Source organism: the organism of the source record quoted next, unplaced genomic scaffold (assembly GCF_019419815.1).
Source record: "Pyrus x bretschneideri cultivar Hongxiangsu unplaced genomic scaffold, Pyrus_bretschneideri_v1 Contig13, whole genome shotgun sequence".
NCBI classification, from domain to species: Eukaryota; Viridiplantae; Streptophyta; class Magnoliopsida; order Rosales; family Rosaceae; genus Pyrus; species Pyrus x bretschneideri.
Genome location: NW_025999424.1, coordinates 1237389 through 1264168, shown reverse-complemented (window position 1 = coordinate 1264168; position 26780 = coordinate 1237389). Strand labels below are relative to the sequence as shown.

The 26780-nt window shown below is 38.1% G+C and overlaps 1 protein-coding gene and 1 long non-coding RNA gene across 3 annotated transcripts; both read right to left on the bottom strand.

Moving 5' to 3' along the window:
* Positions 1 to 7515: 7515 nt before the first annotated feature.
* On the bottom strand, positions 7516 to 10681 carry LOC125474680. Its single transcript, XR_007256126.1, has 3 exons — positions 10475 to 10681; positions 10286 to 10356; positions 7516 to 9699 (listed from the first exon to the last, which is right to left on the bottom strand). It is a non-coding gene; the product is annotated as an uncharacterized LOC125474680 (long non-coding RNA).
* Positions 10682 to 16309: 5628 nt separating this feature from the next.
* Positions 16310 to 18601, bottom strand: LOC125474805 (toll/interleukin-1 receptor-like protein). Of its 2 annotated transcripts, none has more exons than XM_048578850.1 (2): positions 17637 to 18600; positions 16310 to 16702 (listed from the first exon to the last, which is right to left on the bottom strand). In XM_048578850.1, exons 1-2 carry the CDS (start codon positions 18260 to 18262, stop codon positions 16528 to 16530), a joined length of 801 nt encoding a protein of 266 aa, XP_048434807.1. In that variant the 5' UTR covers positions 18263 to 18600; the 3' UTR covers positions 16310 to 16527. The 2 variants fall into 2 exon arrangements, with proteins under 2 accessions (XP_048434807.1, XP_048434808.1); XM_048578851.1 differs by having other exon boundaries at positions 16653 to 17351; positions 17596 to 18601.
* Positions 18602 to 26780: the final 8179 nt, after the last annotated feature.

The following is a 26780-nucleotide window of genomic DNA, read 5'->3' as shown; positions in this document are numbered from 1 at the left end:
ATTACGTTTACGTAATGTACATAGATATCCTCATCTGTGTCCTATGGCCATAGACGTCTAACGTACCCGTGTTTTGTGGATGTGTTGTATGATAACCCACTAGATACATACCAAAAACATATCTCAAAATCTTATATCCAAATCCAGAGCTCTAAAGCTCAATGCCTCATCTCATAAATCCATGATAACTCATACTCATAAATCCATATAATAAATCATATTCGTAAGCCATAGAATTTCATACATGAGAAACCAATGATTCATAACCTTTTGTAAAACATAAATTCGATAAATCATAAATATTTTGGAAAAGTAATTTAAATAAATCATAAGTATGAAAATCCTTAAAACATATCCATTCATGAAATATGCAATGCATCCAAGCCTAACATTTTATAAAAACATGCAAGTTTAGAAGGGGACAACTCACAAATATTTTGTTGCTCGGGAACTGCTCGAGCTAGCGAGGATGAAGTCACTTTACACCAATGCACCTAACCACAATTAGGGACCATTTAGTAAAACGGACAGCGAATTCGGATTCGGAACGTCGAAAAACCTAATGAGGGACCTCGGGTTCCTCCCATTGTGCCACTGCACGAGCAGTGGCCTAAAAGGCTACGCGCCGACCAGCAGCCACGACTCGCCGAAAAATTTAATAACTCCAAAAATTCCCAAATTTAACAAAAATGAAGATCTCAATGATAGGAATAACTTTCATACCTGGGCCAAAGTCTAATTCGCCCAGAAAAATCGTGAAAACACCCTCGATTCGTCAAAACCTTAGAATTGGGCCTTCTCGATTTGATGCCAAAACGAACTCCAACGCCTCATCCAATGCTTCGGCCTTGTTCCTAAGGTAGAGGGAAGTAGTTTGATGGTGGTAATCGACTGAGTTAAATTCAAAATCAACGGATCACCACTATGGAACCATCATACCCACCGGTGCGGTTCTTCATGAATCTGAGCCCAATTTCTTCAATTTTGGGGTGGAATTGGTAGAGGAAGGGTCATGCAGTATTTCTTAGGTGGTAAGTGGCTTCAACTCATCGAAAAACTACCATGAAAGGCATTGGAAATCATGGGAGCCATTGGGTCAGGTTGCGAGTCAAAAAGGGAGTTCGGATTTCCTTATTCTCTTCTCCCTCCTTTCCCCTCCTTGCTCTTTCTTCTCATTAGTTCACTCTCCTTATTTCTTCCCTGATTGGATAGCTCCCCTCCATTTCTCTCATCTTTTTTCCATCACAGCCACACACGTGGCACCAGATTGATGCACCAACAAAATTTGGAGCCTTCCAGATTTATGGTCAAATGATCATTTTGCCCTCAACTTTGTTCGTTAATAACTCTTTCATTATAACTCCAAATTTGACTCTGCTTAAGCCCACACGTCCGTAACATTGAGCACAACAAGAATACATCAAGAAAACGGATCTTACATGACACGATAAGACGGTCAACAAAAGTCAACACATTTGCCTCGAAGGGCATTTTTGTAATTTCACAGCTAAAAATTATAAAACTGTAATATTTGAGGACGGGTCGTTACATAAATCCATCTAGATGCCATATAGGGTTAACATATAAGATACTTTTGATGCAACCAGATGTCATGGTAATTCAATCATTTAGGAAAATTGATCATCAATATTGGAGAACTACTTGAGCATAACATATTAAGGGAATTAAGTAGAATTGGTTACGGTGAATTCAGATGCCCTAGGTCTACTTTTCTTATGTTTTCGATTTATTATTTTCAAGCTTTATTTAAATTTTAGTTAAATTCAAATCATATCTCTTTTTCGTTAAAACTTCTCAATTGTAATTTGTTTCAATTTATTTAGTAAGTTTCAATTTATTTAGTAAGACTTTGGAATAAATTCGATCTCTGTGAGACGATATCGGTGATTCAATGTATACTATCATCCGATTCATATATGCGAGCACTAAAATTCAAGACTTAATGAGGTTAATTTTGGTTATCTAATTTTCGCATCAAACCACCTCAAAGCCCTTTTGAATATAAGCCAACATTGTTGATCGTATCGCTTCCATCTCCGTCATTAAACCAGATTCATATGGTAGGTCAACACAGCCGCCTACCCCCTAAAAAATACCAGCATAAGCTTTTGCCATCCATTCATATCCACCACCTGTGGTGAAGCCAAGAATTGTCGGGAGGAGAAAGAACTTAAAAGAGAGTGAGGTTCAAAAGAATGACAACAACCAAATCCTTTTATATAGTAATGTCTATCATAATTTATCAATACAATATAATTTAGTACATTTAACCCATTCATATAGACAAAATCCAAAGGATATATATGATTAAAATATATGAAAATATGCACACATCATGGTTTAGATAGAATCAAACTCCAAATGTCTAGTGGAATGCTTAACGGAAAAAGTTAACTTGATGTTGTGATTGAAGGCATCCTTTTTTATGTTCAGTGTTTGAAAAGGCAGTTGAGGTCAGTGGAATTTATCTTCGCCCCTCGTGTTTGCAACAAGACAGCGCATCTAGTAGCTTCTTTTGTTGTCCAGAAAGGAGGCTTTCATAATTGGGATGGTCTTAAGTCAGAATAGCTACTTAATATTTTAGCTTCGGATGTAAACATTTTCATTCGAATATAATAAAGTTTCTTTCTTTTATAAAAAAAAAAAAGAATTAAAAAAAGAGGTTTGCCAAGTCAAAGCGACAAGTTGTTGGCCACGTAAGCACCTAGCCAAGTAAAAAAGATAAAAAAAGGTAGTAGTGAACTGTTGCGGCCTTGCACACGCGACAAGGTACTCCAACCAAGTGCTTGACTTGTTTGTAAAAGCATATTCCAATGAGAGGTTTTATACTAGGATAGAAAAGTGATGGAAATAATCTAATTTAATGATGGTTAAATAGCCAACATGATTCTTGAGATTTGCATAATCAATAGAAATGGTCTCTGAGATTGAAAATCAATAGAAATGGTCCCTGAGATTGTCCACCATCCATGGTTTTGGTCATACTGTTAAAAACTTTTTGGGCAATTTTCAAAGTTTCGTAACTCAATCGATTCTTAACCAAATTCTACCCATAATATATCAAAATGAAGATAGTAAAGTGTAGAACAAGATTATACCTATTTAGAAGCCCAATGGTTGCTGGAGATGGCCAGAAAATAGCCTGAAAGGTGACTGTTCCGCGGGAAAACTGGAAAACTCGCCGGAAACTGGGTAAACTTTAAACGTTCATAACTTCTTCAATACTCAACGAAATCGAGTCATACATCTCAACAAGACGAAGATAATGATACCTTTCTCGATGGCTAACTCGCCATAATCTCAGGGACCATTTATATTGATTTTCAATTTCAGGGACCATTTCTATTGATTATGCAAATCTCAGATACCATTTTGACTATTTAGCCTTTAAAGATTTGAAAATTGTTTGGGGCTTTAAGAGCATTCTTAATAGGGACTTTATTCTCCATGAATCTTACATTTCTAGTTTTAGTGAGAAATTTCATCCTCAATGAGCCGAAAAATGGAGGCTAGACCTACCCCTCGGGCTAGCAACTTCCTTTTTGGGTAGCATAAAATTGGGCTACATCTAGCCCCAAAATCCAGTGGGTCCCACAAAAAGTAGCAATCTATGTGAGCAAAATTATATCACTCTCCCTTCACTTGCGAATATACTTATACTCTCTTTTTAACATTTTTTTAATTCTTTTTTCTTGCAATTTGACTAATTAATGATTTTTTTAAATTCCATAAGAATTAAAATTTCAAATTGATTTAATGTTCATGGGCATTAGTGGGTGAAATTTTCAAATAAATTTTTGTTTTCAAAATTATATGATATTAATTTACCAATAGTGCTAGGTAAATTGTTGTGTTGTATGTGAAAATCAAATTATTTTAGAGGCGAAATGGAGGTTTTTATTTTTCAACGGATGAGATTGAGATAAGAGAATCTAATCCAACGAATGGTTTATAAGTGATGAAATCTAATTTTGTCAGAATTTGAACTATTTAGGTTGAAAGGTTCATAAAAAGAATTTAAGATAACATGTCAAAAAATCAACTTAAGAAAAGTTAACTGACACACTCCGACCGAAATCACGTGAGGGTGACGTAGCCATGTGCACAGTGCGGAAGCAAAATATAATAATAAAAGTACGAATAAATAAAAACCAAACTACTAAACAATGTAGTTAACGTACAAGTGCAAGTGTAAGTGTGAAAAACAATATTCAGAGCACAGAAAGCCTATTGCAGTCCAGAGGAACAAACACTAACTAAACACACCCTGAGGTGGTCTTACACTGGTGATAATCTGTCAGATATGTCGTGGATTCCTCGCAAGCCACCAAAAGAGCAAACCAAACTAGAACGTGGAGGGGCGCAAAACAGAAAGTGTGAGTGGGCTTTTGGTTTTCCGTATATACCTATATACTTGTGGTTTTTCTAAGAAAATGAAATGGAATGTTTATATGTTTTAAATGCCATGCATTGCGTTTGTCTATTTATTTATGCATTAGTAGTTGCATATATGTATGTTTGGTGCTGCGGACGCACAAGTACGTGCCAAGTAAGTTTATAGATTATGATTGTGAATTAGTGGTTATATGAGATGCATAGAGAGCTCATAACCTGCACCCTCGGTGTTAGTGCTCCCGCCCAGAGTAAGGCATAGTTCTTCACGTGATGTTCACCTCCCGCACCACACGCTCATCTTGGATCCAAGTTAGGTGCACAGTCCTGTCGTACAGACCACTATAGGTGGTTTCGACTCGTAGGTGACCCGCGATTATTCGTCCAGTCTTCACGTGATCGTAGCACTTGTGCGTATTTATTTACACCCAGTCCTGTCGTACAGACCACTTTAGGTGGTTCCGACTCGTGTGCAGGTATAGTTAGTGAGGGGATTTGAGCTTTAGATTCAGCCGTACAGGTCACGTTAGATGACTCCGGCTGACATGTTACTTGCATTGATTGACATTACCCGGGTTACTTACATTTTATGTGGAGGCATTCGACATGACATATTTCTGAACATGTTTTTGATATATGTGTATATTCTATTTTCTAGGAAACTATACAGGTTTTACAGAGAGGGGTTAAAACTTTTGATAATGAAATGATCTCACATGACGGCCAACATGCCTTGACTCTGGTCGGGGTGTGTCATTAACACACAAAAAAATTATCGCACATAAATAAATAAATATACATATAGCTCTATATAGAGTTCGAAAGAAATAGCCCCTCGTTTGGAGAGATTCTTTTATAAAGCTGCAAAAATCCTCGGAGCTCTAAAATGGGTTATGTCCACTACTTTCTCAGCCTTATATACAACGCCTCACTGGGATGCTCTAAAAAGAATCTCTCCTAATGAGAGGCTATATACCTTTCGGGCTCTATATAGGCTATATATTTTTTATGTTGTAATTTGATTACGCGATGAATTTTTATCTTTATTTTTCTTAAGTTGATTTTTGAACGTATTATTTTAAATTTTTTTTTAATAAACTTTTCAACCTAAAATATGATCAGAATAATTCACATGTAATAAGTTCGTTGTCACGGAATGTTTTAGTATTGTATGTATAATTTATTGTGAGATTTCACGCTACGATGACCCCTTCAATATAAGAGCTTTGCAAAACCTTTAGCATAGAATTGAAAAATGACCAATGTTGGAATGATTTGTTGGAACTGAATAGACTATAAAATAGGTAAAGTTAGTAGGCTAGTGCGAGCTACTGCTTTTTACAAAATGGGTGGGGGATAGAGAATGAGAGCCTACGGACCGTAATGGGCTTGACCACTGGTTTGATTGATGGCTAAGAATTAGCATCTTTTTTTATGCAACTTAAACGTGTAATAATTTATAATAATTAATTTACAAGTATAAAAAATTCTGTTGATGGGTACATGATTGGAAACCCAATATCTTCCGCATGGTATGTTCAATAAAGTCAGTCATTTAGTACCATTTATAGATGTCAACTTGGTTTATTGTTTCAATTAGTTCTTACATTTTTACTTTATAAACTTTCATGACGAATCATATTTAGTTATAAACTGTTTTAACATGTATCAATGACATAACCCACTGCAAAACCAAACTGTAGCACACAATTCATCACTACTATGACAGCTAAGACATTCCAAATCACACAAGTTTACATACATTGGGATAAAACCCACAGTTATTCAGTGTTAAATATCATTACAATAAGTACACTTTTTTTGGATGCAACCACCCAACTACTTGGAAGTTGGATGCCCAGATTTTCCCGTGCATGGTGCGACTCTTGCCGAAGGCAATCGCCACATAAACTTCAATCTGAAATCACAATAGTCATAAATTTGAAGTTTAACTCCACTAGTATTCTTTCAACACCAATTGGATATAAATTAAAGAAGAATTGCCACAATTGAAAATTGCAATGTTGTACCCAAAAAAACAATTGCAACAAATTCCTCCAATTCAAGATATTCTTCATAACATCAAACACAAATTTCATTATACCATCTACTTATATTCTCCTAATCAATTCCAATTACAATGTATAAAAATAACAAAAACCCAACTCAAAGATCGTCGGAATTAATGAAATTAAAATAAAAAATATATATTGAAATTCCAATTACAATATGCCAAAAAGGGCAAAAACCCACGTCAGAGTTAAAGGGATCAATGCTTGCGTTGGATTTGGCGGAGCCGTCCTCAATTGAGCTGACGGAGGAAGAGCCGAAGACCACGAAAGGAAGGAGCAGCATGTCGATCCAGCTGTGGATTAGTAGGTGACCAGAAACATCGATCCAGCCTTGGGGCGAGGCGATGTGGAGCGGAGTGCGGTTGTCGTAGTCGCGGGAGTAGATGCCATACTCAAAATCATGGGTACAGCATGGATGAGATTTACGGATTTACCTTTGGACGGTTTTATAAATGAATTCATGACATGCTAGAGTTTTCAGAAAAACTTATTATGTAGTATTATATGTGTTTTCAAAATAGGGGATTAGTAGGTTCATAAAGAAAATGGTTTTTCGTATTATTAGTATTATTATAAGTTATGGTCCACTCACCTTTTATGTTTTGCGCCCCCTTAGGAGTTAGATTTGAGGCACATGATCCCATCGTCAAGGTACGTCCACATAGGTATATTTGAGTCTTCTCAGTGTATGACTCTTCCCTTTGTTCATACCTTTTTATTATAATTCTTTCATATTATTCTTAATTAGTTGTATGCTCTAAACACATTCGTGCATTAGCATTTTCGTTCTAATTACATATTTTATTCGTAGACATGTTTAAAATGGCTTTGTCACCCTTGGCGGTGGCCAACACGTGCCCATCCTGGTATTAGAGGAATATCGAGATCGGGGCGTGTCAATTTAAACAAGTAAGAACCCATTAAGCTCTATGGAAATCATTGGAATATCACACAAACCCTAATTGCATTGCATCTACAAATAGGTGTTTATGGTAACAATTGTAAGAAGCTAAACTCAAGTTAAGTATGGCATCTACTCTAACTTCCATCAAATCAACTTAACTAAAACTTAGATGGTGATCAAGCATCTAAATACAAATCAAGCGCATTACTAATAGCAAAAGATACTCAATATGGAATAAAAACTTGATAATAACAATGCCACAAGGCAATTAAGTATTTATAATGTAGCCTTATTAAATAAAAACTCCAAAGTAGCTCTCCTCTTTGCCGCAACCTTGCTGGAACCAAATACTCCCAAACTAAGATCTTGCTTGTCCTTGAGCAAACCAAGATAAAACACACAGACTCGAAAGAAAAAAAATAATAGCTGACTTCCCAAATTTTAATATTTAAGATAACAACCGTGAGATAATTTTCAAGAAAAAAATAACAATAGCTCAAGACATTATCCAAGAGTTAACCAAATTTGAATTGAACCAACTTGGAGTGTAGTGTGTGTAATAACCATGTCAACGTAATTCCAAGCTTCTTTAAAACATCATATGCAAACCCGTGAGTTTCTCACAAGGCATACACTCATTCACTCATATTTGTGGGCCAACGTGTTCACTCAAATGATCTCACAAAACATACCGCCATATGTTTGCCTGTCCACATAGCTCGCTATCAATACTAAGTAATTTCTTGGATCAAAAGGTCTTTCACAAGGTTGTACTGTGGCTAAAGGGGCTAACTTGGAAAATAATTGTAAGGGTTGGTTAGAAAGGCTCAAACAAAAGAAACAAATGTCTATATCATTTCCATGTTTGTTACGTGAATTGATGAATGTAACGAGAGTTATAAAGCAAATTCTAGAGATACATGTAATGACACGCCCCAACCCAGATATCCTAATGACACCTGAATGGCACGTGCTGGCCGACACCAAAAGGTGACGAAAGCCATAAATGAGTGAATCTATGAGAATACGAAGGAACGAGAAAACTAGAAATTATGCAAAAACAACATTCGCAACGAATACGCAATATTAAGAAGCAATAACAATAATAAATTCAATTTAAGCATGAACGAAATAAGTTATTCAACGATCATGAGTATATCCCAGAGCATATTACAAAATAAAGTGTCAGAGAAAAGAAGAACAACAAGAAACAAGTGATCATCAAAGAAGTCATACTCAAGTGGAGGGATGCAAGGTCACTGATAGGGAAGGGCCTTGATCCTCGGATCTTAGTCTTCGTCGCTATGTCCTGAGGGGGCGCAAAACAGAAAAATTGAGTATACCATAATTTATATTAATACTAATAATACGAAAACCATTTTACTAAACATACGAACCCCTTGTTTTGAAAACATATATAATACTACATAATAGGTTTTTTCTGAAAATCCTAGCATGCCATGAAATCATTCATAAAATAAGTATGGTTAAAATCATGCTCAATAACGGTGCAATCATCGCCCGAAGGCAAATCCATAAATCTCATCAATATTGTACTCTCTAGAGGTATCATAGTCGCCCGAAGATAGTACCTATCCATCACCCGAAGGTGAAGCTGTAAGACACTAGGTTACACCAGTGAAGAAACATGATAGGCCCCATAACTCGAAGGTGAAGCTGTACGACTTCGGGATACACCGGAGAAGAAAATATTTACATCACACACTGACACTAGCCGTGGCTAGTGAAGTTGTCCAACATTGCTTTTGGCCGTGAAGTTAGGGGTATAATATATATCATATCTCACTCATCCTCATAAAACTGTGTCCTATGGCCATAGACATCTATACCCGTGTTGTGTGGATGTGTTGTATGATAACCCGCTAGATAAGCACAAAAAACATAGCTCAAAATCTCATATCAAATCACCGGATTTCAAAAGCTCAAACCTCGTCTCATAAATCCATAGTAAGTCATATCTGTAAATCCATGGAATCTCATATTCGTAAATCTGCAAAATAAATCATATTCGAAATCCATAGAAATTGATATACGAAATTCCAATATTTCATAACCTTTAGTAAAATGTAAATTCAATAAATCATAAATATTCCGTAAAAGTAATTTAAAGAAATCATAAATTCTCCATAAAACATATTATAAAACATGCTCAATCATGAAATATGAAATGCATGCTAGGCTAATATTTTATAAAAAAAATGTAAGTTAAGAAGGGGTCCACTCACAAGTACTCCTCTATCGAAAAGCCGCTCGAACTAGGATAGACTGGATCACTCTCAACCGATGCACCTAAACATAAATAGAGACCATTTAATAAAACTCTAGATGAAATTTTGGAAAACGGATAGAGGATTCGAATTTGGCATGTCAAATAACCTAAGGTTGGACCTTGGGTTTCCCTATGCACCGCCACAGGGAGGCTCTTTGGAAGGCCACGCGCCGAGTTGGGTCACCGGAAAGTGCACCCGAAAAGTCGTCGGCGCCGCAGTGGACAGCAGCGGAGCACAGTACCTCTGGCGGAGGTGCGTGTGCTCCACGCGCCAGCCATGATGCGCACCCACTTGCCGGTCCAAGGAGCTGGGTTGGGTTCTGGGTAACTGGATTGGGCCGAAGGTTTTTGGGCCTAATAGGTTGGGCCAATATTGATTTGGGCTTAGGTTGGGTTTAGTGGGTTAGGCCTGGGCTAGGTGGGTTGGATCTGATTTGGGATGGGCTTGTTATTGGCATGGTTTTGGGGTTTCGGGTCGGGTTTGACCCCGTTCCAGGCCGTGGGTTCGGCCAGAATCTAGGTAAACCTTCCCGAGCTTAATTTCACACCATTTCCAATGATTCAAAAATCAAAATGAAGATAAGAGAGTAAGGAACAAGAATATACCAAGATGGGGTTGAATCGTGGTCGAGATTAGCCGGAAAATTGTCTGCAACCAACGGTATTTTGCCAGAAAACTGGCAAGATGATTCCCGAGTTGAATATGTGTCCAACAACCATGAAAGTTACTCAAAAACATCCTAAACCCACTTATAAACATAGACTATGAAGTTTTAAGAATGTTTTAGACCTTACCTTGGTCAGAAAAGCTCGAGATCTCATTGGAGATCACAATCACATTGTTAGTGCAACAGTGTCGAGAAAGAAAGAGTGAGTGAGATCAGATAGGTGAGGAAGAGAAGGAAGGGAGTGGTGGTGATTGTGGTATTTGTGTATGTAAGTGTGTGTGTGTGTGTGTGTGAGTTCGCCAGAGAGGAGAGGAGAGTGAAGACGAGAGAGAAAATAGAGAGTTCTAGAGAAAGATCACGGGGAAGGAAGAAAAAAGGCACCAGACATAAGGTGCCATGTGTCACCCATGTAGAGGTCCAAAAGTGGAGAAATATCATCATTGATTAAATTACTAGAATGCCCTTGTCGTTCAAAAATTGTATGAGCTTTGTTTTAGCTGTGAATTCAATTTCGATCATGCCTACGCGTTCGTATCGACGACAGCTACGAAAATAAATAAACCAAGAATTCTAATACGTCAACAGATGAAAGTTAATGTTTCCGTCAATAAGGGTATTTTTGTAATTTTAACTAATTAAAATGAAATTTTCGAAACGGGTCGTTATAATATACCCCCTTAAGAAAATTTCATCACCGAAATTTCATTACCTCATGTAAATAAGAATGGATACTGGGCTCGCATCAGTTCTTCCACCTCCCAAGTAGCCTCCTTGAGTGCATGATTCTTCCATAACACTTTTAATTGCGGGATGGCTTTATTCCTCAACACCTTATCATGTTGGCCTAGAATCGCTACAGGTTCCTCCACATAGCTTATGTATGGTCTCACCTTTAGTGGTTACGGCTACAAAATGTGCGATGGGTCTAATACATACTTCTGAAGCATGGAGATGTGAAATATGTCATGTATCTGGGATAGCTCTGATGGCAACAGCAGTCTATAGGCAGCAACACCAATTCTCTCCGTAATTATGTAAGGGCCGATATATCGAGGACTTAACTTTCCTCACTTACCGAAGTGGATTACACTTTTCCAAGGTGATAACTTCAAGAATACGAAGTCACCAACTGCATATTCTTGATTCGTAGAATGCTTATCGGTGATGTTTTTCTGTCAGTTCAGTGCAAACTTCAAATTTCTTTTTATTAGCAGGATGTTGGCATTTTTAGTATCCACAATCTCTAGTCCCACCAACACGCGTTCACCAACCTCAATCCAGCATAATGGTGTCCTGCATGTTTTACCATATAGAGCCTCGAATGGTGCAATACCGATGCTAGAGTGGTATTTGTTATTATAGGCGAATTCCACCAAAGACAAATACTCATCCCAGCTACCCTTCCACTAAAGAATGCAGGTTGTCAATATATCTTCAAGAGTCTGTATTTTCCTCTCAGATTGTCTATTCATCTGCGGGTAGTAAGCAGTGCTATACAACAACTTAGTATCCAGGGCGTCATGGAAAGTTTCTAAAATCGAGAAGTAAATATCGGGTCCCAATCTGAGACGATAATGACCGGTACACCGTGATACTTGACAATATTCTCGATAAACAGCTTTGCTAATTTCTCCAATTTGTAGTTCTGCCGAACGGGTATAAAGTGAACGAATTTTGTCAGTCTGTCCACGATTACCCAGATACCATCAAAATTCAACCAAGTCTTCGACAACCCGTACACAAAATCCATCGTGATGTCCTTCCATTTCCATACTGGAATCGGAAGGTTCTATAGTAATCTACCTGGTTTCTTCCTCTCCACCTTAACTTGTTGGCAAACTATACACTTCCTCACATAGTCAGCAATATCTCGCTTCATACCATACCAATAAAATTCTTGGTATCACGGTGTACCGTCCGAAATTGCAATCAAGCCCGGTCACTGACATGTTACCCTGACGAAGAGTATAAAATTCTTATCTTTTCCTGGCTATGTACTGAGGACTAAGAAAATAATCTGAAAAGAGCTCTCGAAAGGTCTTCCAAGTCATTGGGGGGTTAGCAAGCCGAGATCGTCTAATAGAATCCTACCAGGTCTTAGCACCACCTCAAAGAAAATAACCAGCTGTCTTTGCTTGCTCCTCCTCAGAATAATGCATCACCTCAAAAACATCCTTAACTTTTTCAAGCCACTCTTTTACCACCTCACAGGCGCCCACAATATTCAAATCAGTCACCCCATGACTACGGGCAATCTCTACATAGGTGCAGTTCTGCCCACTATTCTGCGGGAATGCATGTCTTAGAGATGCAGCCAGTTAGTGAAATCTACCTAACTCACCAGTATATAGACGCAGAGGAATATTACCGCCACGAGGCACATTTTCGCCATGAGTATTCATGATTCTGAGAAATAACCAAAATGAAGTTTAGCATAACAAGGTATTCCACAATCAAGAACGCGAGGAGAGGGGAAGTAAGTATTTCATAATCAATAACGAAAGGAAATAACAGTCAACATAAGGAAATAATAATCAACGGAAAGAAACGACAATCAATGGAAACAAATAGCAATCAGGGGAAATGAATAACAATCAAGGGAATAGAACGAAATCCTAACTATGCTCTGGACCAATGACAGCAAGCAATAAGAAGGAACCAACAAAATCGGATCAAGGAGACAAAACTTTAGGACATAATCAATAAAAATCGAACCAACCTGGCCATGATACCAAACTGACACGTCCCAACCCAGATATCCTAATGACACTTAGCTGACACCAAAAGGTGACGAAAGGCATAAATGAATGAATCTATGAGAATATGAAGGAACGAGCAAACTAGAAATTATGCCAAAAAACTATTTGCAACGAATACGTAATATTAAGAAGAAATAACAATAATAAATTAATTTAAGCATGAACGAAAAAATGTATTCAACGATCATGAGTATATCCCAGAGCATACTACAAAATAAAGTGCCAGAGAAAAGTAGAACAACAAGAAACAAGTGATTATCAAAGAAATCATACTCAAGTGGAGGGATGCAAGGTCACTGATAGGGAAAGGCCTCGATGCTCGGATTGTACTCTTCGTCACTATGTCTTGAGGGGCGCAAAATAGAAAAGGTGAGCGGATCATAATTTACATCAATACTAATAATACGAAAACCATTTTATTTGAACATACTAACCCCATGTTTTGAAAACATATATAATACTACATAATAGGTTTTTCTGAAAACCCTAGCATGCCATGAATTCATTCGTAAAACAAGTATGGTTAAAATCATGCTCAATAACGATGAAATCATCACTCGAAGGTAAATCCATAAATCTCATCAATATTGTACTCTCTAGGGGTATCATAGTTGCCCGAAGGTAGTACTTGTCCATCACCTGAATGTGAAGCTGTACGACACTGGGTTAGGCCAGTTAAGAAACATGTTAGGCCTCATCACCCGAAGGTGAAACTGTACGACTTCGGGTTACGTCGGAGAAGAAAATATATACATCACACACCGACAGTAGTTGTGGCTAGTGAAGCTGTTCGACACTGCTTTTGGCAGTGAAGCTGGGGGTATAACATATATCATATCTCACTCCTCATCAACTGTGTCCTATGACCATAGACATTTATACCCGTGTTGTGTGGATGTGATGTATGATAACCCGCTAGATAAGCACCGAAAACATACCTCAATCTCATATCAAATCACCAAAGCTCAAAAGCTTAAACATTGTCTCATAAATCCATAGTAAGTCATATCCGTAAATCCATCGAATCTCATATTCGTAAACCCGCAAAATAAATCATATTTGAAATTCATAGAAATTCATATACAAAATTCCAATATTTTATAACCTTTAGTAAAACATAAATTTGATAAATCATAAATATTACGTAAAAGTAATTTAAAGAAATCATAAATTCTCCATAAAACATATTATAAAACATGCTCAATCATGAAATATGAAATGCATGCTAGGCTAAGCTGTCTCAAAGCATAAGTAATGACCTTCCCATGTTGCATCAATACGCAACCCAAACCAAACAAAGAAGCATCATTGTAGCTCTCAAACTCCCCGCCCTCATCTGGAAAGGCAAGAACAGAGGCGCGAGTAAGGCAACACTTTAACTCCTGGAAGCTCTGCTCGTAGTCTTCATCCCACTCGAATTTCACGCCTTTCCAAGTTAACCTCGTAAGTGATAAGGCAATAGTTGAGAAATCTTGTACCAAACGTCAGTAATACGCGTTCGTATCAACGAGAGCTACAGAAATAAATTAACGAAGAATTATATTACATCAACGGACGAAAGTCAATGTTTATGTCATTAGGGGTATTTTCGTAATTTTAACTAATTATAATGAAATTTTTGAAACGGGCAGTTACATGTAAAATGAGATCATACGCACAAGAATAAATGAGATTGATACATAATGGTTCAATCTATAAGAGGCTCAAAAGCTCACAATGGTTACATAAACTCACTAGATTTACACATGAAGCGTTAAATCATGCCCTAGTTTCACATTTACATGGCTATGTGCATATAAATTTTCCAAGTCATGATCATCAAAAATATGATCAAAACAAAAATAATATAAAGAACTAATGTCAAGTATAAATTTCTTGAAAGTTACAAGAAAATAAAGACTGAATCTCATATGTGAAATGGGAAGTAGCCAATAAGAACAAGACTAAAAAAAAAAAATATATATATATATATATATATATTGGATTTTTCGAAATTTTATTTTTATGTATTTTTTTGAACTAAAAAAAATTGAAGATAGGAATAATGAAAATAGACAACAAAAGTATAGCAAAAAGAAAAATAAATCAATAAAGCTCTTGGACGAAGAAACTTCCTGGGTTTAAAGGAGAAGCGGCAACTGAAGATGTAGATGGAAATCCACCCCTAAACTTGATTTTTGTACAAGCAACAAGGTAAAGTGGCTCCACTTTTCTGCAAAAACACAAAACAATGGGTAAGCTTAACAAGAGACTTAGGAAACAAATTACAATGAAGAAGCTTTAACGAAAAAGATATATGAAACATGCAATGAGATTTCACAATCGTGCATGGTGCGACCCTTGCCTGAGCAATCTCGAAGACAATCACCACATAAACTTCAATCTGAAATCACAAGATTGCATGCACAACACGCAATGAGACATCACAATCGTCACAAATTTGAAGTTTAACTCCACTAGTATTCCTTCAACACCAATTCGATATAAATTAAAGAGGAATTGCCCCAATTGAAAATTGCAATGTTGTACCCAAAAAATCAATTGCAACAAATTCCTCCAATTCAAGAAATTCTTCATAACATCAAACACAAATTACATTGTACCATCTACTTATATTCTCCAAATCAATTCCAATTACAATGAACAAAAATAACAAAAACTCAAATAGTAGGAATTAACGAAATTAAAATAAACAATATATATTGAAATTCCTATTACAATATGCAAAAAATGGCAAAAACCCACGTCAGGGTTAAAGGGATGAATGCTCGCGTTGGATTTGGCGGAGCCGTCCTCAATTGGGCTGACGGAGGAAGAACCAAAGAACATGAAAGGAAGGACCGGAAACGTGGATCCAGCCTTGGGGCAAGGCGATGTGGAGCGGAGTGCGGTTGTCGTAGTCGGGGGAGTAGACGCCGTACTCAAAATCGTGGGCATCGGCTGGAGAGAGCTTGTCTTCGCGCCCAGGGTCTTGAGTTGAAGAGCGAGGCTTTGAAGAATATGAGAACTGGATCATATGGGTCCTCTTCTTCTTCTTCAAATGCTTGTAGTCAAATATAGTTCGAGAGAAGCAGAGAAAGGAAAGAGGGAGGGAGAGAAGAAAGTGGGTGAATCAAATATAGTTCGAGAGAAGCAGAGAAAGGAAAGAGGGAGGGAGAGAAGAAAGTGGGTGAATCAAATAAGAAAAAAAGTAATAGGTGAGAGAGAGAGAGGGGGGAGCGAATCGAGGGAGGAGAGAAGTAATCTTTATAACCAAAAGGAGAAAAAAGGAACCAAAAAAAAAAGGAGAAAAAGAATGAAAAAGTGCTGACTAGACTATGGGAAAGCATTCAATTACAAAAGAAAAGCACAAAAGAGGTTTGTCAGACATGAGACCGAATCTTTATGAGTCAAGACAACCTCTCTGTTTCAAATAAAAAAATTAAAAAAAAAAAATGTGGTAGGGAACTCTGGCCCACGCGACGAGATATTCCAACCGAGTTTTTGACTGACTTGTTTGGAAGTCTCTGGTTTTTGACTGACTTGTTTGCAAGTCCGTGGTTTTTGTTAGTGCGCTGATGTCCCCAACAACATTCTGGATAAACAATGCTTCACGCCTGCAAATTGAAAGTCCAAATTATGCAAACAGATCATTCATCATATCATGCAACACCAACGTTCATATGAACTAAACTAATTCATCATATATCTTAAAATGAAGAATTAATTAGACGATGTGATTAATGATCTGCTAATGAATTAGGGTTCGCTATATTTGTTCCAACATTTGGTATCAGAGCCAATATTATTGTCTTCTCATTAATCCGTTGAAGGCTGATGCTTATCTGATTACTAATCATTATATTCTTCTTCTAATATGATCCTAGCATTGGATTTCTATGGCTATTATCATTGTGGCTTCCTCAGTATTTGCAGATAAAGAATGTTGGTGACAAACACAAAATTATAATATGAATAACGGTTGCAACTTAATCTTTTGTTGAAAGGCATGATGATATATAGAGATAGCTCATATCAAAGGTTATCGAAACTAACAATGTTTGCAGGAGCAACAATCATATCATGCAACACCAAGATTCATATGAACTAATCTAATTCATCATATATCTTAAAATTAAGAATTAATTAGTCGACCTTTAAGCTGACATGAAAGACTGGTGGATAACCCACTGGGAATTCATACAGAAGACTAGTCCTATTACTAGCAACAACATAAGGTTCTCAGTGAGTAGAAGCTCTTCTTTGATCAATCGTCCATGGCTTCCTCAGTTTTTTTATCAATCGTCCATGGCTTCCTCAGTTTTTTTTATCAACCGTCCATGTGATTAATGATCTGCTAATGAATTAGGCATTGCAATATTTCTTCCAACATTTGGTATCAATCCGTCAAGGCTGATGTTTATCTAATTACTAATCATTATATTCTTCTTCTAATTACTAATTATTATATTGTTCTTCTAATCATTAATCTAATTATACAAGATGTTGCAAGCAATTAAATTTTGTAAAAGAGGAAATTTGAAATTATACCCGTCCGCAGTGGTTTTAAGATTCCGGCCACTCAAATCTGCACAAGCCTTAAGATCCTTTCTCCACTGCTCGACTTCATTTGGATCTTCCTCCCTTTCATGCATCTGAAATGCTTCCCGAAAACTACCACTCTGTTTCCTCACTTCAGAAGGGTCAACGTCATAGAATAGTGGATAGACTACTTTCCCCTTCACCTCTTGATCTTCTCGGCACCTCATGATCTTCGACAGCTCCCTCAGGCACCATCGGGACTCCGCGTACCTCTTCGAGAAGATGACGAGGGCGATCCTCGACCCTTCGATTTCTCCGTCAGGTTCGCTCTGTATATTGTCCTCCCTTCTGAGCTGGTTGTCTACAAACGTGTTAATTCCGGCATCGCTTAAAGCAGAGTAGAGGTGGTCTGTGAAGGTAGTGCGTGTGTCGTCGCCGAAGCTGAGGAACACCTCGTACTTCCAGCGGTTTGCATGGGCGGAGCTGCTGGTATTCACCGATTTCAAGAAAAGGAAAAAACAAAGAAAAAAGAAAAGTAGAGGTGAATTCTTGCACAGCTCGTACTTCCAGCGGTTTGAACGCCGAGGGGAGGACGAAGAGGCGGCGGTTGCATTGGTGGATGTGCTGGTAATCATTGATTTCAAGTAAAGAAGTGAAACTCCTGATTATTCTTTTGGATCGCTGGAAGATGTGAGGGCAAAGCAAATTAAGGACCCCAATTCTTTGATTTTTGATTTGCAAAAGCAAACCTTCGAAGATCTGAAAGGCAGCTCAAACAGATGCAAAACTGAAATCGAAAATAGTAGAGAGAGGAGATACTGCTTTTTAATGATTTCCAGTTCCAGCTCCTTGTCTCTATCTCGATCTCTGTCTCAGTCAGACTTGGCTGTGGAAGGAAAGATGGGGCTGCCGGGGAGAGAGAAAAGGAGAAAAATAATGAAGTAAGAAAGGGAGAGGAGATGCAAAGAACATGCTAGCTAGGGTTTGTGGAAAGAATATGCTAGCTAGGGTTTGTAGAAAGAGGGCTTCTCTTAACATGGGCTTGAAGTTTAGGTTTTAAGATGTTTGGGTTTAGAAATTGGGCTAGAAATTGGATAAATTTTAAATACATGATATAAATAAATAAAATTAATATATATTTGGTTCAGTTTGGTTTCGGAATTACTGACAAAAAAAAAAATCAAATCAAATGATTTCGGCTCGGATCGATTTTTTTTTGTTCGTTTTTTAGGTTTTGGTTTGGTGTTCGATTCGATTTTTTATTTTGTTTTCGGTTTTTTAAACCCACTCTTAGTTCACGACCTTATTTTATTTTAAGGGTGGTGCACAAGTTGGTTCAATTGATGTTGGTGGACGTCATGGGTTCATGAACAAACATGACAAGGTTGCATTGGACATGGCACATGTTTGTGGGTTCTGCATTGATTGAACTGTATTTTAAATGCGGACAGATGAGCCAGAATTTTGGCAATCAATGCTTCAATTAAGACAAAGTTTGAGGACCTGGACCAATTCTAACATTAACCAAACATAATAATAGTAATATGTCACTTATGCAATATGCTAACATTAAATTCTGGACAAAATGATTCACATGTGATGAGTTCATCGTCACGTAACGTTTTAATATTGCATGTATAATTTATTGTGAGACGTCACGTGACGAAGACCCCTTCAATTTAAGAGCTTTGCAAAACCTTATCATTGAATGGAAAAATGACCAACCAGTGATGGAGATGATTTGTTGGAACTAAATAGACTATGAAACAGGTAAAAGTTAAGCCTGGTGAAATGCGTGCTACTGCTGACTGCTGTTTAATAGTTCTTGATAAGAAAAATGAGCGGTGGATAGAGAATGAGAGCCCAAGGACCCTAATGAGCTTGACCACTGGTTTGATTGATGGCTAAGAATTACCATCTGTTTTTTTGTGTGACTTAGAAGCACAATTAGGTTTGATAAAGTTAATACAAGAAAGTATGAACCTAAGAATTTGTAGTGGAAAATACAAAAGATTCTTAATATACCAAAGAAATAATGTATCAGTCATGGGTTGTACGTTGTTTTGTATCTGTCACTGATGAATTAGTTATTGTCGTCGTCAATGTCATCGTCAAACTCATATGATATAGTATGATAGTCCTCCTCATCGGTATCATCAAACTCTATATAGTACATGCCCATAATTCACCTTATTCACTCATGAACGGAAAAACTATAGGAAAACAAAAATTGGTAGAAAGTGAGAGAATTAGTTCATGGAGAGAATTAATTAAAAATAAAAAATAAAAGAAGAGAGTGGTATTTAGGGAGAATGATTCTATACTTTCGGATAATGATTCTATGGTATGTTGTTCACATAGCTTTGAATTATATACATTACAAATTGACTTTGTACAAATATTTAAGTGATTCATATATTTGCTAAATGGTCCCAATTCATCGTACTTTTTTCATCTCCTCAAGTGAAAATGAACAAAGATAGACTCTTAATTCATAAATTGGTATCTTAATTTGATAAAATGTGGAGCATTTGTCCTTTACATATCCATAACAAATGAAGTATGTAACATGTGTTTCACTTGCTTAATTTTGACAAAAATTCTCATGCAAATATTTTATAAAATTCTAATAGCAATTCTATACATCTCGTCAAAGAGAGATAAAAACACACCACACAAGTGAAAAAAAACGAAGAAAACAGACTTGATTGGATTTGACAAAGGCAACTTATAGCCACGAGTGTGACTACAAACGAAACTCGATCTGGTTTTACGAGGACAAGGCTATGACTGAGCTAGTAATATGAAAGGTGAGCTAAATGGCCTTAAAACAAAGATTTTGAACAAGTATCCTTAAGCATCTATGTTCATTGTTTTGCACACCAACTTCAACTAGCTCTTGTAGTAATTACAAAGGGAATTGATGGTGTTGCCATTTTCTTCAACAATGCTAGTAGTTTGGACAATACTATTGGTTCATCATGTAAGCATCGTGATGCATTTAGAGAGAAGCAACAAGAACAAATTAAGAAAGCTCTTGATATTGGTGATCTTGGAACTGGTATACGGTTAAATCAAGAGATTAGTTTCATGTGTCCTTGTGATACACAGTGGAACTCAAAGTACTATAGTTAGTATTATTGTTATGTTTTAAGCCATGGTGGAGGTGCTTGAATGGATTAAAAATGATGGCAACCAAGACAATTTTAGTGAAGCAAGTAAGTTATTCCACGACATACAAACTTTTGATTTTGTGTTTCACCTTTTTTTTATGAGACTTATATTGGAAATTACACATGAGTTATCACAAGCATTACCAAAGAAAGAAGATATTGTGAATGCGATGGCGTTAGTGGAAGTATGCAAACAAAGACTACAATCCTTGAGAGATGATGACTTTGGGGACGTGCTTGATGATGTACAAAAGTTTTATGAGGAGCATGAGATTATCATTCCTAAAATGGAGGATTTGCATTTCTTACCTGAAAATCAAGGTGTAAAGCTCCAAGATTCACAAATTTCCATTACTATCGTGTGGACCTCTATTTTCAAGTCCTTGATATGCAACTAAAGGAATTAAATGATCGCTTCAATGAGGTAAACACCAAGTTGCTTCTTTGTATGGCATGTTTGAGTTCGGTGATAATTTTATATCATTTGACAAAGCAAAAATTGTTTGTATAGCCCAACTTTATCCTGAAGATTTTGATCATATGGAACTCATGAATCTTCCAATTCAACTTGACAATGACGTTCATGATATGAAGATGCATGGTGACTTTTCATCATTGAGAGGAATTAGTAATCTTGCGAATGAGTTAGTGAAGACCGGGAGGTGTGCAAGCTATATGTTAGTGTATAAGCTTCTTATATTGATTTTGGTGTTACCGGTTGCAACAGTTTCGGTGGAAGTAGCTTTTTCTGCTATGAAGATTGTGAAAACACCATTGCTTAACAAAATGGGAGATCAATGGTTAAGTGATAGCATGCTTGTTTACATTGAGAGAGATGTATATGCTTTTATTGATAATGAGCTTGTTATGCGACGTTTTCATAACATGAAACCTCACCGGCAACAATTGCAATTTGTTTGTATTCATAAATTATGGATGACATTACTATATAAAAGGATTTGGTTGTTGTCATTCTTTTGAACCTCGCACTCTTTTAAGTTCGCCCCTTCCTCCGACAATTCCTGGATTTGCCACTGCTTGGACATACTCAAACTTGTTGTAACAAATAATCTCACCTTTCATATTACTAATATGACTAATAACTAATATAACCAAAAATGCAATTAAACAATACCAAGAATCATACAAATTATTCAATAAAGAAAATTTCAATTCAACTAATCATATGAATAATCGTATACATTATTTAATAATTCAATTAATTAATCAATAATCAAGGATTCAAATTTTACCCTAAACAATAATTTCTTTCATCAATAATCATAAATTTATATCACTAATCAATAACCAATAACCATATTAGTGTATTACCATATGATTCTAACCAATTAAACAAAAATTCGTATTAAATAATTAACTAGGGTTAGGGATTATAGATTTAGAAATTAAAAAATTTACCTAAAAATTGGGAGTGGCTTTGAAAGCTGGAAGCTAGAGTGGCTTGAAGGCTGGCGGCGACTGGAGTGGCTAGCGGCAGCAAAATGGGAGTAAGTATGCCGTTGCTGGGAACTGGGGCATAGCAATGCTCTCTGATTGGAAAATGGTGAAAAGAAAGGGCCAAAGGGTTTGAGAGAGAGGTAACGGGGGACGACCGATCCCCCTGTATTTATTTATTTTTTTCAAACAAATACGAAATGGCGTCGTTTCTTTAGGATTTTAATAACTTTTTTTTTTATTTTACCAGGACCAAAACGACGTCATTTTGGCCTAGATTAAAAAAATATTAAATAAAAAACCCAGCTCTGCTCAAGGTTCTAAAAGACAATAGGCGTTAGTCGGGTGACAGGTTAGGGTCTAGCGCTTAGGTGGCTAAGCAGGGTGCCTAAGCAGACTAGGAGGATTTAAATAAATTCATTATATTTCATGTAAATAAGTGTCTGTTTATACTTAAAATATATATAATCTCATCATAAACTACAAAATAAAATGACATATATATTATAAAGTTTTGGAATATAATGAAAACATAGGGAACAAGCACATTGTCACATCCCGGCCCGGGTGGGACCACTTCCCGGGCCCGCTCCACCACCGTAGCACGATATTGTCCGCTTTGGGCCCTGACCACGCCCTCACGGTTTTGTTTTTGGGAACTCACGAGCAACTTCCCAGAGGGTCACCCATCCTGGGAGTGCTCTAGCCCTCTACTCGCTTAACTTCGGAGTTCCTATGGAACCCGAAGCCAGTGAGCTCCCAAAAGGCCTCGTGCTAGGTAGAGATGGAATATACATTTAAGGATCACTCCCCTGGGCGATGTGTGGAACCCGAAGCCAGTGAGCTCCCAAAAGGCCTCGTGCTAGGTAGAGATGGAATATACATTTAAGGATCACTCCCCTGGGCGATGTGGGATGTCACAATCCACCCCCCCTTAGGGGCCCGACGTCCTCGTCGGCACATTCGCGACCAGGGTTAGGCTCTGATACCAAATTTGTCACATCCCGGCCCGGGTGGAACCACTTCCCGGGCCCGCTCCACCACCGTAGCACGATATTGTCCGCTTTGGGCCCTGACCACGCCCTCACGGTTTTGTTTTTGGGAACTCACGAGCAACTTCCCAGAGGGTCACCCATCCTGGGAGTGCTCTAGCCCTCTACTCGCTTAACTTCGGAGTTCCTATGGAACCCGAAGCCAGTGAGCTCCCAAAAGGCCTCGTGCTAGGTAGAGATGGAATATACATTTAAGGATCACTCCCCTGGGCGATGTGGGATGTCACACACATAATGTATGCTCATTTAAGTATTCAACAAGTCTCTTACAATTTATTGAAGGAACAAAAAATAAAATGAAAAATGAAAGTTATCTATTTTTTGTCTAAGTGAGTCGCAACTTAGGTGGGTCTGAGCGGGCTAAGGGTGCCTAGGCGATCTAGGCGGGCACCTCAGCAGGTCTAGATGTCATTTCTTTATTTTTAAACACCTAAGCATTAATCGAGACTATGGCCAGCCGCCTAGAGCCTAGGCAAGGCCTAGGTGAGAATTTTTAGAACAGTGACTCTGTTGCGCAGTAGCAGAAGCAGATCACCGAAGTGGCCTAGGTGTGTTTTCCGATGAGGGGAAGGGCTGAACCAGTGCTCGTAGGCATGTTTTTTGGCAAGGGTAAGGGTGGTCGCCACTCCTCCCCCTCATGTAGCTTCGCCACTGGCTATGATACCCAGACTTCCCTGAATACAACCCCACCTTTGTATGATGCCATATTAATTTATCCATACACCCAATCTTGCTTAACGGCATACTCATAATAATTTGAGCTTCCTCATTACTAACATAGTCACAACGTCACTACGTCATTGGCCAATGCTACTATCAATCAAATCCACCACTCGTTCCAGCATATTCTCATGGTAAAGTTCTAGGAGTAGGCAACCATGGATTGTGCTTAACTCGTATTTGTTTCCCATCACCAACCCTCTATCGGATTCCAGCTCGTAGGATCGTCCATCCTTGCAATATCCCTTTCCAACCCCATGATGCGCCTCTTCCTGTTGAAGCCTCCAAAAAAGTAGAATTTGGAAAGTATTTGGCGTGCAAAATTTGTCCAAGAAAAAAGTCCGGTTCCATAATAAGCCTCTAACCTATTTTTGCAAGCAAAGAGGGATTGAAGGAGATAATTTCTTTGAAACCAAGACCACGCATTGCCTTTCCATTCTCTAACTTATGCCAAGCCATAAGGCATACCCTTTTTTGTCTTCTGATCTGTCACCAAAATCTTGAAATTACACTCTCGAATTCTTTTGCCAACTATACAGGGAGTTTGAAGCATGACATGGCATAATTTGGCAATGTTGTAGCCACACTTTTAATAAGCACTTCGTTCATCCACTCTATTTCTCACCTCTTCAAACACTTTCTTTTTAGAAGCACCAAAATCAGCTTGCAACCCCAAGTATTTGCCAAAACCTTACTGGCGTTTAATGTTCAGAACCAACAGCAAAAGCCTCTTAGTGTGCTTAGGACAATTAGCAAATGCACTAAGCTCTTATCAAGATTTATTAATTGGCCTGAACTTTCCACATAACGTCGTATGAGGGAATTGATACACGCCGCCTCGGACTCCGTCACCTGACAAAACACAAGGAGTCATCCACGAACAAACATGGGACAATTAAGCAAACTCTTTTCTCTACTCGGTCTAAGACCTCAGCGGCAACCGTCTCCCCCTCCACACGAGTTACAAAAGGACGGTTCCTCCCTCCCCTAGCCGTTGCGGCTGCTTCAATCAATGGAAGAAGGTCGAAAAGGTCCGAGTCTTGGGTCATGTTTCTCTCCTCTGAAACTGATGTGCTCATTACTCAGCCCCTTCATGAACGGGATGTACATGGTCAATTTCAGTCCCACCAACCGACTCTTCCTCCTCTACAGACGCTACAACATTAAGATCAAAGCCAACCCCATGACTTGCATTGTCACTGTCTCCTGGGGGTCATTCAACACAACCCCAATAGCATCCGAGTCTACCACTCAACCAGGTTTAATGAGGCCAGCATCAAAAGCTCATTCCTGTAACCTCGTCAGCACATTTTTCTTTTTCTTTTTCTTTTTTTTTTCCTTTTTGGGTAAGAAGATTACTTTTTCACGTACTTTCTTCTCTCTCTCCTCTCTTTCTCGTCCCATCTCTCACCTATTAATTCACCTATTTTCTTCTCTCTCTCTCTATCTCTCTCGCTTTCTCTTCCTCTTTCCTTTCCCTGCTTCTCTCGAACCAGAAGAATTACAAGTATTTGAAGAAGATCTTTCCTTTCCCTGCTTCTCTCGAACCAGAAGAATTACAAGTATTTGAAGAAGAAGAGGAAGAGGACCCAGATGATCCAGTTCTCATATTCTTCAAGTCTTGCACTTCAACCCAAGAGCCTGAGCGCGAAGGCACTCTCTCTCTCCAGTCGATGCCCACGATTTTGAGTATGACGTCCACTCCCACGACTACGACAACTGCACTCTGCTCCACATCGCCTCGCTCCAAGACTGGATTAACGTTTCTGGTCACATACTAATCCCCGGCTAGATCGACATGCTGCTCCTTCCTTTCACATGGTCTTCGGCTCTTCCTCCGTCAGCCCAATTCAGGCTGAGTTTCGTGTGATAGCATGCTGCGAAAGACCCCAATTGATTTGTCTGCCATTCCGTTATGAGCATACCCACTTAACAAGGCAGCCCACTAAACCACATCTTTCTTTGGCATTCTATTGAAGAGAACACCGGCTTTTTCGGGTGCAGAGCATTTCATGTACATATCAATCAGGGCTGTAGCCACCTTGATATCTAACTCGAAACACTTCCTAGTAACGATTTCGTGGATCTTCTTACCTTCTTCTAAATTACCTGCCAGTGCACATGCTTGCAATGCACTTACCAAAGTCACTGAATTAAGTTCGATTCTTATATCAATCATTTCGTTGAAAAGATTTAACGCTTCTAGTACATCCTCATTATGAACGTAACAGGCAATCATAGAGCTCCAAGAAACCACATCTTTTTCCAGCATCTTCATGAACAACCTAGCGGCAGTTTTGACAGAACCCGTCTTTGCATAGAGATTTAGCAACGCACTACCTAAAGAAAAATCTGAGTCTAATCCGTTCCTAATAGAAACACCATGCACACAACTTCCAATTCTAAAATTTGATAACTGCACACAAGCTGAAACAGCACTAACAAGCGTCACTCAGTCAGGATGAATGAGCCGCACCATCAAAATTCGGGAGAAAAACTCCAATGCTTCTTCAGAATCACCATTCTGCTCATATCCAGTAACCATAGAAGTCCACAAAAACACATACGGTTGCGGAAACTCGTCAAACACTTTCATAGCCTCACCCATTAATTTCTCCGCATTTGGAATACAATTTAATCAACACAAAACCCACAAACATATCCAATGCTACCTTCTCATGTTTTTTCACAAACCAATGTATTATTTTTCCACACACCAGTGCCCTTAACCTCGCACACGCCTTCAGAGCAAT